A 14,322-nucleotide genomic window follows, 5' to 3' on the forward strand; every position below is an offset into this window, starting at 1 on the left:
TGCTTGCTCTTTCCTTTTATTGAAAACGTATTCCTACAAGCCCTAATGCATATTGTTTATTTATTTGTATAGTGGTTAATATACTGCTCTGGGATCAGAAGTAACCTTTTTAAAGTATTTCATTTCTTCATCTTTTAAAGACACTGAAATCAAAACATCTTTCTTCTGAAAACCTTTTTTTTATATTTTTGAAAATGTGATCAATTAATCTAATTGAAAGCAAATTGGGGTCACTACTGGAAAGGCCACTTAATGTTTTTTCTTTTACCCAAGTAAGTAATATCCACAGCTAAAATGCCAACATTTGTTGTACCTTAAACAGTTTTCTAACCCTCGTTGGTATCGCCACAATATATTCAAATAAACAATGAAGTGCTAACAGTAGGCTCTGATTGGGTGTGCTGTAGGAGGAGCTAAAGCACAGCCTGTGTACTGTACCTGTTAGCCATTGTTTCTCATGTTAGGCTGGCCTGGGCTTTTTTTTGTAAAAATGCTATTAAAACATGAACCTTGTTGACCATCGGGCTGGCCTGCACGGTCTTCCTACAAAACACAGTTTTTTTTTTAAATAAAGTTTTTGCAGCCCCAACAACAGCCTCTGATCATCAACAGACTTCATGCAATGCTTCATTGGATGCATATACTAGATCTCTTTCTCACTCCTAAATCTACTTCCAGCATGGATAATTGTTCATAAAATACATCCATTGTTTGTTCTATACGCTTCTCGAAATCCTAAAAACACATCGTTTTCTAGAATGGATTACAAATCGCCTGAAAATGCTACAAACAAGTGGCAACGTGTGTGACGAAGGTGTTGCGCTAGGCTATATCATGCAATCGAAAGTGGAATGCAAGCTCGCTCCATTGCGGAGATATTCCCGCGAGTTTCACTACCCCCCCAACCCCCTGCCCCAGTTGACAGGGGTCGCCAGTCACTAGCAATGTTATTTTGGGGGTCGGGGGCTGAGAAGTTTGGGAACCCCTGCACTAACAGCTTCTTATCACTTCATTTACCTCCCAGAAACGATAGACTATGATGTAGTTGGCAATCAAAGGTAAGACTAAACAAGTTTTGTATTTGAGAAATGGGAAGTTCCTGCTTTACATATTCTAGCATAAATGTTAAATGTCTCAATATCTCTATCAGCAGCTTTTCTTCTGATTGCTTTTTTCCACAGGCCAACAACAGGTTTAAAAAAAACGATTTCCCGCAAAGAAAAAACCAAACATGCCCTGTTGTCTCAAGAAAAAAAGGTGCAGAAGGAAACATCCATGGAAACTCGGTGTGCTGCTCTGCAAGGCCGGATTAACCATATGGGCAACCTGGGCACAACCTCTCTCATCATACATTGTTTTAAATGGCACTCACTCTTCGCCATAAAGAAAACAGCTTTTCCATAGGGTCAAATTACTGTAGGTCTTTGTCCTGTAGGTCTCACTAAGTTTGCGCTCAACTTTATTACTACGCGGCGGAGGTGTATAGCCGAATCACAGCCCCACACTTGAGCAACCACACAATTTCACTACATATTTTACTTTTGTAACTCTCGGTGTTTGTGACCAATATAACTCCTCGTGTACTTGTACAGCCAGCCAGTCATATGTTGGCATTAAGTGGGGTGCTGTTCTGAGGTTTTGAGTGATATTACCGAGGTCTTCTTGAGCCATACACTGTCTTGAGATCTTATCCATTGTATCTTTGTCTTGTGATTTTTGACTGAAAGGGCAAAAGGCTAGACCTACTTTGGTTGAACTATGTGGCTCCGTCCCTGCTTTTGACAAATAGGTGTGCGATTTGACATGCCAGATTGACTGAAAATTCTAAATATTGGTCATGTTGGTAGGATTGGGTAGGCGTGGTGTTACTTGTTGGTAAGTGGGTTGGGGGGGCATGAGTGCTCAGTGCCCAGGGGCCCCTGGAGGTACTAATCCGGCCTTGCTGCTCTGTGATGCTAGTTCAAGCAGATACTTGGCATCTCATCTTGGGTGCAAGTTCATCAATGTTTGGGCTCAGGCTCTGAGCTGATGAGACCCTCAGGATGGAGTGAAGGTGCAATATACCGGGGGGCCAGATCTAATAGTAATTAGAAATTATCCTGCGGGCCGAAATTAAAACCACCAAGGGCCTGATTTGCCCCCCGGGCCTTGAGTTTGACACATGTGACTTAGGTAATGAATAACAGAAAATACCAGGTTATTTGCAAAGAAGGTAAGAAAAAATAAATATGTTATGTAAAAGTGATGAGTCAAAAAATATTAGGGAGCAAATTGTTAACCTACACCCTAATAATTAGTCCCTATTTCACAATATATGTCAAGAAAAAGCCTAAAAATAACACCAATACATTATGAATAGATATCATACTGTGTTAGCCCCTTTAAAACCACTGCAGCGCCCTCTACAGGTCAGGCTGACTGCTTATATATAGAGCCTATAATCAGTGAAGTGATCACAGCTGCTGAGGAGACAGTCAGGAAGCTAGTTTGTTAGTTTGTTGAAACTGTGTTGCACTATGTGGCTTCTAGTCTTCATCTGCATGCTTTCAGGTAAGAATTTAAGGATTAAAAAGTACAAACTGTGCCTAATAATAATAATAATAATAATAATAATAATAATGATTATTCACTCTTTCTTTTCATGCAGTCGTAGGTGGTGTCCCTATAAATGCAACACAGGAGGATACCAGTCATGCAACAGGTTGGTGTTCAACTGATTATTGTTCTTTTAAAGCATTTGATCAAATATAGAAATCATTAATGAGGAATTCCTTGTTTTTGTAGACAATGTTACTACGATGTCAGATGTGCAAAAACAAGGTAAACTGTAATTTTATACAAACTGAACATTCTGTTTTTATCTCTATTTGTTTTAAACTATATTTCACTCAATTTAATTTACAGGTAGTGTCATTCCCTTAAATGGCACCCAGAATATGACTCATCCTGCAACAGGTACGTTTATCAGATATTGAATTGAATGTCTTGTTTTAAACTGATTTGATTTAACCCTCAGATTTCTCTGTGTGTGTTGGTTGCAATGCTAGAGCCACAGCGATCCAGTTCAGAAACTCTAGAAGGTAAACTTTGAATAAATGTTTAAAACAAATATAGTATTTGGATGCAATGATGTGTTAGTGACTCGTTTTACCACGTCGTAGGGCTTCAAGATGACATGATTGTCCAAGAGGGAGACATTTTGATCCCGGTAAGAAGGAAAACTTTTATTTCCCACTTTTCTTTAGGATGCAATGACATTCCTGGCCAACTGTTTTTACTATTGCAAAACAAAGAATAAAGACTCCTGAGCATCAAGGGGTGAGCTGGCACACTAAGGGAAAGAATTGAAGGGGAAATTTAATAAGACAAATGCATTAAACTACAAATATTTAAACTAATACCACTTCTACCTTTGCCACCACTACTCCCCTCCCCGACTACTTCTTAGAATTATTACTAATAATAATAATGCTTTTTTTTAAAGTCAGGATGACGTTAAAGGTGGGGTAGGTAATTCTCTTCGGATACACTTTTTGTTATATTCCATGAAATGCTTTGACAATAAACATTACAAAATGTCATCTGTGGAAGCAGTGTCGCTGTAAAAAGCACGACCAATCATCTGAGCCGGCCCGGCTAAAGTAACTGGATGGCCTACCTGCCTGTCAGCCTTCCATCTGTGCACAAACTTATCTCGTGCCCTCATTGGTTCATGTGTGTTGCAGGAGGGGCTCTGTAAGGAAGTCTGAAGGAAGAGGCAGATTTTTTTCGGCTGCGTACTTTCAAATTCTAGCGCATTCGAGCTGGTTTTCCAAAATTACATACCCCACCTTTTTAAGTTGTAAAACTAAGTCTAAAAAATTCTGCAATTGTTGATGGAAATTGGGCTCAAAACTGGTCAATTTAAGACTATGAACAACCAGATTTATAAATCCATGGAAGTGTTGAAAGTGTGGTGATAAAACGAACCGTTGTTGCTTTTTATATTTTCAGGAGGACAGGAATGCCGTGCAGAACCTGTGGTCGGACGCCACCATGCCGTACACCATCAGTCAGGAACTCAGTGGGTGGATTCTTTATTAAGCCTCTCTAATGTTTGATTCATTAGCAACAAGTGATTAGCAACTGTTATGTTTTCATTCCGACAGCTGATCGAGCGTTTGACATCTACGCTGCCTTCAAGATGATCTCAGACGTCACCTGCATTCGCTTCACGCCTCACACCACAGAGCTGAACTACATCGAGTTCCGCAGTAGCAAAGGGTGAGAGATGTTACTATTCAACCCAAAACTATTATCATTTCTCTCTTGTCTAGAGGTATTTCACATCGATTCTAGGTTTATATTTTGATTTGTGTCGACACTCATAACTATCTTGTAGTAACATAACTCTTGTCAAAACCTTAAATATATTTGTTTCTTTTCACATAAACAGGCCAACTCTTCTTTTTTGTTTTTAAAGTATTAAAAGTTAAAATACAAGTGTTGCTCTCGTATAAATAGCCTCAACTGAAGGTTATTTATTTCAGGGAGTTTCTCCAGTGGATATAGTTCCAATGATAACTGGGAAGATAGATTTTCTTGGGGTGAAAATTGTGCAAATAAATCTCAATTTACTGCATGATTTTGGGTTTTAGTAGTTGCAATTTGTTTTGGAAATGGGACGGGGTATTACTTTGAATAGAGAGGTGAAGCCCCGCCCATCTACTTCCGACCCATGGGACCTTATTTCGGAAAAAGTATGTATTGAAGTCAATGGGGAGAGAAAGATTATCTTTCGATCCCGTTTGAATTGTGCCACGAATTACACATATGATGTTTGTCAATCTTAATAAATAATTACCTTGTCAAAAAAGTCAGTTTGTCGTAAAACTGTTGAAATATAAGACTATGAAAAATACGCAACTGCAAATCCCGGTCCCGCATGCTGGCTCTTAGGAACTGACTAACTCCCCCCGTGTGTGTGTGTGTGTGTGTGTATGTATGTACAGCTCTCAACATGCCCAGACTTGGAGTGATTTTCACCTCTTTTAATACTTTTCACCTCGACTTGCAAAATGTTTTTTTAAATTGACAAACATCATCGAAAGATAATCTTTCTCTCGCCATTGACTTAAATACATACTTTTTCTGAAATAAGGTCCCATGGAGGTCCCCCGGAAGGGGAGGGACTTCGCCTCTCTATACTGCAGCAACACGTGTGCAAAGTGGTGGATACATTTGGTTTTAAAAGTTTCTTTCTGCATGGCTTTATGTTACCAGAAGTAGGAGAGTAAATGCCTTTTCTTGTCTCTGCAGCTGTGCGTCCTACGTTGGATGTGTAGGAGGAGCCCAGACGGTGCACTACGCCCCCTCGTGCTCTGTGGGTAATGTTTGCCATGAGATCATCCATGCTCTGGGTCTGCACCACGAACACAACCGCAGGGACCGCGACCAGTACATCTCTGTGGAGTGGAGCAACATCATACCAGGTAAACACCTCGCTGGGAGATGTTATCCTGTATTAAGAAAACACAATGAATAGTTTTTCCATTTCGCATATTTTAAACTGAGTATGTATTTTTGGGGCAATTCGATGTAGAAGTACATTGTAAGGTTTTAATGTTTTGTTTTAGATGATACAAATCCTTAAAGGCACAGAAATAAAACATAAAATGGTGCTGTAGCTTAGGCTGATTAGAACACACCAACTCAATGTTCTGCAAAAATCAAGGTGTAATGAACAATTCCTGATTTTATTTGTTTTTGTTTCTTTTAAAAAGGGAAACAAGACAACTTCAAGGTGAAAGGTGGAGACACTCAGAACCTGCCGTATGACCTCAACTCCATCATGCACTACGGAGAGTAAGTCTGAACCCATCCTCGTGTATTCCTTCCCCTGCATAACATTTAAAAAGAGAAATGAATAATGATACCAATACAGGATGAATGAATTCTAACTTGGGATGAACTGTGTGTGATAATCCTACAGAACTATTTAGTAAATGATCTTTTGTTTCAGGTATTACTTCAGTCAAGATGGCAGTCCGACGGTGTTGTCGAAGAGTAGCGGGGTGCAGATAGGTCAAAGGTCACACCTCAGTGAGCTGGATGTACTGAGGCTGAACTCACTCTACCACTGTGGTAACGACTAACCAACTGCACTACTGTCAAAATATATTACAGACGCATGCATAATCAAAACTGAAGTACAGTTTTCAGTTCATGCAAAGTATTCAAACTTTACTCAGACATGTTTCTTCTTTCAGACGAGCGGAGGAGGGACGCACTGAGCCACGCTGATGTTAACTGGCATTAACCATGAGAGTAATAAAGTTTTTGAAAATCCTACCCTGCTTGCTCTTTCCTTTTATTGAAAATGTAATTCCTACAAGCCCTAATGCATATTGTTTATTTATTTGTATAATGGTTAATATACCGCTCTGTGATCAGAAGTAACAACTTTAAAGTATTTAATTTCTTCATCTTTGAAAGACACTGAAATCAAAACATCAACATCTTTCTTATGAAAACCTTATTTTATATTTTTGAAAATGTGATCAATTAATCTAATTGAAAGCAAATTGGGGTCACTACTGGAAAGGCCACTTAATGTTTTTTCTTTTACCCAAGTAAGTAATATCCACAGCTAAAATGCCAACATTTGTTGTACCTTAAACTGTTTTCTAACCCTCGTTGGTATCGCCACAATATATTCAAATAAACAATGAAGTGCTAACAGTAGGCTCTGATTGTGTGTGTGTTGTAGGAGGAGCTAAAGCACAGCCTGTGTACTGTACCCGTTAGCCATTGTTTCACATGTTAGGCTGGCCTGGGCTTTTTTTTGTAAAAATGCTATTAAAACATGAAGCTTGTTGACCATCGGGCTGGCCTGCACGGTCTGCCTACAAAACACAGTTTTTTTTTAAATAAAGTTTTTGCAGCCCCAACAACAGCGTCTGATCATCAACAGACTTCATGCAATGCTTCATTGGATGCATATACTAGATCTCTTTCTCACTCCTAAATCTACTTCCAGCATGGATAATTGTTCATAAAATACATCCATTGTTTGTTCTATACGCTTCTCGAAATCCTAAAAACACATCGTTTTCTAGAATGGATTACAAATCGCCTGAAAATGCTACAAACAAGTGGCAACGTGTGTGACGAAGGTGTTGCGCTAGGCTATATCATGCAATCGAAAGTGGAATGCAAGCTCGCTCCATTGCGGAGATATTCCCGCGAGTTTCACTACCCCTCCCCCCGCCCCAGTTGACAGGGGTCGCCAGTCACGAGCAATGTTATTTTGGGGGTCGCGGGCTGAAAAGTTTGGGAACCCCTGCACTAACAGCTTCTTATCACTTCATTTACCTCCCAGAAACGATAGACTATGATGTAGTTGGCAATCAAAGGTAAGACTAAACAAGTTTTGTATTTGAGAAATGGGAAGTTCCTGCTTTACATATTTTAGCTTAAATGTCTCAATATCTCTATCAGCAGCTTTTCTTATGATTGCTTTTTTCCACAGGCCAACAACAGTTTTAAAAAAAAACTATTTCCCGCAAAGAAAAAACCAAACATGCCCTGTTGTCTCAAAAAAAAAAGGTGCAGAAGGAAACATCCATGGAAACTCGGTGTGCTGCTCTGCAAGGCCGGATTAACCATATGGGCAACCTGGGCACAACCTCTCTCATCATACATTGTTTTAAATGGCACTCACTCTTCGCCATAAATAAAACAGCTTTTCCATAGGGTCAAATTACTGTAGGTCTCTGTCCTGTAGGTCTCACTATGTTTGCGCTCAACTTTATTACTACGCGGCGGAGGTGTATAGCCGAATCACAGCCCCACCCTTGAGCAACCACACAATTTCACTACATATTTTACTTTTGTAACTCTCTGTGTTTGTGACCAATATAACTCCTCGTGTACTTGTACAGCCAGCCAGTCATATGTTGGCATTAAGTGGGGTGCTGTTCTGAGGTTTTGAGTGATATTACCGAGGTCTTCTTGAGCCATACACTGTCTTGAGATCTTATCCATTGTATCTTTGTCTTGTGATTTTTGACTGAAAGGGCAAAAGGCTAGACCTACTTTGGTTGAACTATGTGGCTCCGTCCCTGCTTTTGACAAATAGGTGTGCGATTTGACATGCCAGATTGACTGAAAATTCTAAATATTGGTCATGTTGCTAGGATTGGGTAGGCGTGGTGTTACTTGTTGGTACGTGGGTTGGGGGGGCATGAGTGCTCAGTGCCCAGGGGCCCCTGGAGGTACTAATCCGGCCTTGCTGCTCTGTGATGCTAGTTCAAGCAGATACTTGGCATCTCATCTTGGGTGCAAGTTCATCAATGTTTGGGCTCAGGCTCTGAGCTGAGGAGACCCTCAGGATGGAGTGAAGGTGTAATATACCGGGGGGCCAGATCTAATAGTAATTAGAAATTATCCTGCGGGCCGAAATTAAAACCACCAAGGGCCTGATTTGGCCCCCGGGCCTTGAGTTTGACACATGTGACTTAGGTAATGAATAACAGAAAATACCAGGTTCTTTGCAAAGAAGGTAAGAAAAAATAAATATGTTATGTAAAAGCGATGAGTTAAAAAATATTAGGGAGCAAATTGTTAACCTACACCCTAATAATTAGTCCCCATTGCGCAATATATGTAAAAAAAAAAGCTTAAAAATAACACCGATACATTATGAATAGATATCATACTGTGTTAGCCCCTTTAAAACCACTGCAGCGCCCTCTACAGGTCAGGCTGAATGCTTATATATAGAGCCTATAATCAGTGAAGTGATCACAGCTGCTGAGGAGACAGTCAGGAAGCTAGTTTGTTAGTTTGTTAGTTTGTTGAAACTGTGTTGCACTATGTGGTTTCTGGTCTTCATCTGCATGCTTTCAGGTAAGAATTTAAGCATTCAAAAGTACAAACTGTGCCTAATAATAATAATAATAATAATAATAATAATAATAATAATAATGATTATTCACTATTTCTTTTCATGCAGTCGTTGGTGGTGTCCCTATAAATGCAACACAGGAGGATACCAGTAATGCAACAGGTTGGTGTTCAATTGATTATTGTTTTTTTTAAAGCATTTCATCAAATATAGAAATTATTAACGAGGAATTCCTTGTTTTTGTAGACAATGTTACTACGATGTCAGATGTGCAAAAACAAGGTAAACTGTAATTTTATACAAACTGAACATTCTGTTTTTATCTCTTATTTGTTTTAAACTATATTTCACTCAATATTTAATTTACAGGTAGTGTCATTCCCTTAAATGGCACCCAGAATATGACTCATCCTGCAACAGGTACGTTTATCAGATATTGAATTGAATGTCTTGTTTTAAACTGATTTGATTTAACCCTCAGATTTCTCTGTGTGTGTTGGTTGCAATGCTAGAGCCACAGCGATCCAGTTCAGAAACTCTAGAAGGTAAACTTTGAATACATGTATAAAACAAATATAGTATTTCATAAAAGCAATGTGCAGTGACTAGTTTTACCACGTCGTAGGGCTTCAAGATGACATGATTGTCCAAGAGGGAGACATTTTGATCCCGGTAAGAAGGACAATTTTTATTTCCCACTTTTCTTTAGGATGCAATGACATTCCTGGCCAACTGTTTTTACTATTGCAAAACAAAGAATAAAGACTCCTGAGCACCAAGGGGCGAGCTGGCACACTAAGGGAAAGAATTGAAGGGGAAATTTAATAAAACAAATGCATTAAACTACAAATATTAAAACTAATGCCACTTCTACCTTTGCCACCACTACTCCCCTCCCCGACTACTTCTTAGAATTATTACTAATAATAATAATAATGCTTTTTTTAAGTCAGGAAGAAGTTAAAGGTGGGGTAGGTAATTCTCTTCAGAAACACTTGTTATATTCCATGGAATGCTCTTAACATCCCGATAGCAATGAATACATTAAATGCTTTGACAATAAACACATTACAAAATGTCATCTGTGGAAGCAGTGGCGCTGTAAAAAGCACGACCAATCATCTGAGCCGGCCCGGCTAAAATAACTGGATGGCCTACCTGCCTGTCAGCCTTCCATCTGTGCACAAACTTATCTCGTGCCCTCATTGGTCATACGCGCGTTCATGTGTGTTGGAGGAGGGGCTCTGGAAGGAAGTCTGAAGGAAGAGGCAGATTTTTTTCGGCTGCGTACTTTCAAATTCTAGCGCATTCGAGCTTGTTTCTCCAATATTACATACCAAACCTTTTTAAGTTGTAAAACTAAATCTAAACAATTCTGCAATTGTTGATGGAAATTGGGCTTAACACTGGTCAATTTAAGACTATGAACAACCAGATTTATAAATCCATGGAAGTGTTGAAAGTGTGGTGATAAAACGAACCGTTGTTGCTTTTTATATTTTCAGGAGGACAGGAATGCCGTGCAGAACCTGTGGTCGGACGCCACCATGCCGTACACCATCAGTCAGGAACTCAGTGGGTGGATTCTTTATTAAGCCTCTCTAATGTTTGATTCATTAGCAACAAGTGATTAGCAACTGTTATGTTTTCATTCCGACAGCTGATCGAGCGTTTGACATCTACGCTGCCTTCAAGATGATCTCAGACGTCACCTGCATTCGCTTCACGCCTCACACCACAGAGCTGAACTACATCGAGTTCCGCAGTAGCAAAGGGTGAGAGATGTTACTATTCAACCCAAAACTATTATCATTTCTCTCTTGTCTAGAGGTATTTCACATCTATTCTAAGTTTATATTTTGATTTGTGTCGACACTCATAACTATCTTGTAGTAACATAACTCTTGTCAAAACCTTAAATATATATTTTTCTTTTCAAATAAACAGGCCAACTCTTCTGTTTTGTTTTTAAAGTATTAAAAGTTAAAATACAAGTGTTGCTCTCGTATAAATAGCCTCAACTGAAGGTTATTTATTTCAGGGAGTTTCTCCAGTGGATATAGTTCCAATGATAACTGGGAAGATAGATTTTCTTCGGGTGAAAATTGTGCAAATGAATCTCAATTGACTGCATGATTTTGGGTTTTAGTAGTGCCAATTTGTTTTGGAAATGGGACAGGGTATTACTTTGAATGGAGAGGTGAAGTCCCGCCCATCTACTTCCGACCCATTGGACCTTATTTCGGAAAAAGTATGTATTGAAGTCAATGGGGAGAGAAAGATTATCTTTCGATCCCGTTTGAATTGTGCCACAAATTACACATATGATGATTTTCAATCTTAATAAATAATAACCTTGTCAAAAAAGTCAGTTTGTCATAAAACTGTTGAAATATAAGACTATGAAAAATATGCAACTGCAAATCCCAGAGTCCCGGTCCCGCATGCTGGCTCTTACGGAACTGACTAACTGCCCTTGTGTGTACAGCTCTCAACATGCCCAGACTTGGAGTGATTTTCACCTCTTTTAATACTTTTCACCTCATTCTGAAAGAAAGAAGTGAAATGTGCCAACCTGACGGCCGTCTTGGTGTTTGGTGCGAGACGAGAGATGTAGTTCATGGAGCGGTTTCACACAAAAGTGTTACTTCACAGTTTTACGACATTTAAAAAATTTTGACTTGCAAAATGTTCTTTTAAATTGACAAACATCATAGAAAGATAATCTTTCTCTCGCCATTGACTTCAATACATACTTTTTCTGAAATAAGGTCCCATGGAGGTCCCCCGGAAGGGGAGGGACTTCGCCTCTCTATACTGCAGCAACACGTGTGCAAAGTGGTGGATACATTTGGTTTAAAAAAAGTTTCTTTCTGCATGGCTTTATGTTACCAGAAGTAGGAGAGTAAATGCCTTTTCTTGTCTCTGCAGCTGTGCGTCCTACGTTGGATGTGTAGGAGGAGCCCAGACGGTGCACTACGCCCCCTCGTGCTCTGTGGGTAATGTTTGCCATGAGATCATCCATGCTCTGGGTCTGCACCACGAACACAACCGCAGGGACCGCGACCAGTACATCTCTGTGGAGTGGAGCAACATCATGCCAGGTAAACACCTCGCTGGGAGACGTTATCCTGTATTAAGAAAACACAATGAATAGTTTTTCCATTTCACATATTTTAAACTGCGTATGTATTTTTGGGGCAATTCGATGTAGAAGTACATTGTAAGGTTTTAATGTTTTGTTTTAGATGATACAAATCCTTAAAGGCACAGAAATAAAACATAAAATGGTGCTGTAGCTTAGGGTGATTAGAACACACCAACTCAATGTTCTGCAAAAATCAAGGTGTAATGAATAATTCCTGATTTTTTTTTTTTTTTTTTTTTTTTTTTTTTTTTTTTTTTTTTTTTTTAAAAAGGGAAACGAGACAACTTCAAGGTGAAAGGTGGAGACACTCAGAACCTGCCGTATGACCTCAACTCCATCATGCACTACGGAGAGTAAGTCTGAACCCATCCTCGTGTATTCCTTCCCCTGCATAACATTTAAAAAGAGAAATGAATAATGATACCAATACAGGATGAATGAATTCTAACTTGGGATGAACTGTGTGTGATAATCCTACAGAACTATTTAGTAAATGATCTTTTGTTTCAGGTATTACTTCAGTCAAGATGGCAGTCCGACGGTGTTGTCGAAGAGTAGCGGGGTGCAGATAGGTCAAAGGTCACACCTCAGTGAGCTGGGTGTACTGAGGCTGAACTCACTCTACCACTGTGGTAACGATTAACCAACTGCACTACAGTCAAAATATATTACAGACGCATGCATAATCAAAACTGAAGTACAGTTTTCAGTTCATGCAAAGTATTCAAACTTTACTCAGACATGTTTCTTCTTTCAGACGAGCGGAGGAGGGACGCACTGAGCCACGCTGATGTTAACTGGCATTAACCATGAGAGTAATAAAGTTTTTGAAAATCCTACCCTGCTTGCTCTTTCCTTTTATTGAAAACGTATTCCTACAAGCCCTAATGCATATTGTTTATTTATTTGTATAATGGTTAATATACTGCTCTGTGATCAGAAGTAACCTTTTTAAAGTATTTAATTTCTTCATCTTTTAAAGACACTGAAATCAAAACATCTTTCTTCTGAAAACCTTTTTTTTATATTTTTGAAAATGTGATCAATTAATCTAATTGAAAGCAAATTGGGGTCACTACTGGAAATGGTAAATGGTAAATGGACTGTACTTATATAGCGCTTTATCCAGTCTTTAAGACCCCTCAAAGCGCTTTACATACTACATGTCATTCACCCATTCACACCCATTCATACAGAGCAGTGTACCTTACTCTAGGACCTAACATTCACACACATTCACACACCGTTGGCCATGCCATCGGGAGCAACTCAGGGTTAAGTATCTTGCCCAAGGATACATCGACATGTTGACTGCATGGGCTGGGATCGAACCCACAACCTTCTGGTTGAAAGACGACCACACTCCCTCACAGCCACAGTTGCCCTTAATGTTTTTTCTTTTACCCAAGTAAGTAATATCCACAGCTAAAATGCCAACATTTGTTGTACCTTAAACAGTTTTCTAACCCTCGTTGGTATCGCCACAATATATTCAAATAAACAATGAAGTGCTAACAGTAGGCTCTGATTGGGTGTGCTGTAGGAGGAGCTAAAGCACAGCCTGTGTACTGTACCTGTTAGCCATTGTTTCTCATGTTAGGCTGGCCTGGGCTTTTTTTTGTAAAAATGCTATTAAAACATGAACCTTGTTGACCATCGGGCTGGCCTGCACGGTCTTCCTACAAAACACAGTTTTTTTTAAAATAAAGTTTTTGCAGCCCCAACAACAGCCTCTGATCATCAACAGACTTCATGCAATGCTTCATTGGATATACTAGATAATAATCTCTTCCTCACTCCTAACACATCTAAATCTACTTCCAGCATGGATAATTGTTCATAAAATACATCCATTGTTTGTTCTATACGCTTCTCGAAATCCTAAAAACACATCGTTTTCTAGAATGGATTACAAATTGCCTGAAAATGCTACAAACAAGTGGCAACGTGTGTGACGAAGGTGTTGCGCTAGGCTATATCATGCAATCGAAAGTGAAATGCAAGCTCGCTCCATTGCGGAGATATTCCCGCGAGTTTCACTACCCCTCCCCCCGCCCCAGTTGACAGGGGTCGCCAGTCACGAGCAATGTTATTTTGGGGGTCGCGGGCTGAAAAGTTTGGGAACCCCTGCACTAACAGCTTCTTATCACTTCATTTACCTCCCAGAAACGATAGACTATGATGTAGTTGGCAATCAAAGGTAAGACTAAACAAGTTTTTTATTTGAGAAATGGGAAGTTCCTGCTTTACATATTTTAGCATAAATGTTAAATGTCTCAATATCTCT

General features: G+C 39.4%; 2 protein-coding genes across 2 annotated transcripts; both read left to right on the top strand.

The window, feature by feature from the left end:
• The first annotated feature begins 2,432 nt into the window (after positions 1–2,432).
• Positions 2,433–6,330, top strand: LOC307016029 (hatching enzyme 1.2-like). Its single transcript, XM_079645077.1, has 12 exons — positions 2,433–2,550; positions 2,648–2,701; positions 2,785–2,820; positions 2,905–2,955; positions 3,048–3,080; positions 3,162–3,208; positions 3,994–4,063; positions 4,149–4,263; positions 5,299–5,471; positions 5,763–5,844; positions 6,002–6,123; positions 6,249–6,330. Exons 1-12 carry the CDS (start codon positions 2,517–2,519, stop codon positions 6,296–6,298), a joined length of 867 nt encoding a protein of 288 aa, XP_079501203.1. The 5' UTR covers positions 2,433–2,516; the 3' UTR covers positions 6,299–6,330.
• A 2,498-nt stretch (positions 6,331–8,828) lies between these two features.
• Positions 8,829–12,874, top strand: LOC307016033 (hatching enzyme 1.2-like). The gene is made up of 12 exons (XM_079645081.1): positions 8,829–8,889; positions 8,996–9,049; positions 9,134–9,169; positions 9,257–9,307; positions 9,400–9,432; positions 9,513–9,559; positions 10,393–10,462; positions 10,548–10,662; positions 11,819–11,991; positions 12,307–12,388; positions 12,546–12,667; positions 12,793–12,874. The coding sequence occupies exons 1-12, from the start codon at positions 8,856–8,858 to the stop codon at positions 12,840–12,842; spliced, it is 867 nt and encodes a 288-aa protein (XP_079501207.1). The 5' UTR covers positions 8,829–8,855; the 3' UTR covers positions 12,843–12,874.
• The last annotated feature ends 1,448 nt before the right edge of the window (positions 12,875–14,322 follow it).

This window comes from Notothenia rossii (assembly GCF_949606895.1).
Source record: "Notothenia rossii genome assembly, chromosome: 8".
NCBI classification, from domain to species: Eukaryota; Metazoa; Chordata; class Actinopteri; order Perciformes; family Nototheniidae; genus Notothenia; species Notothenia rossii.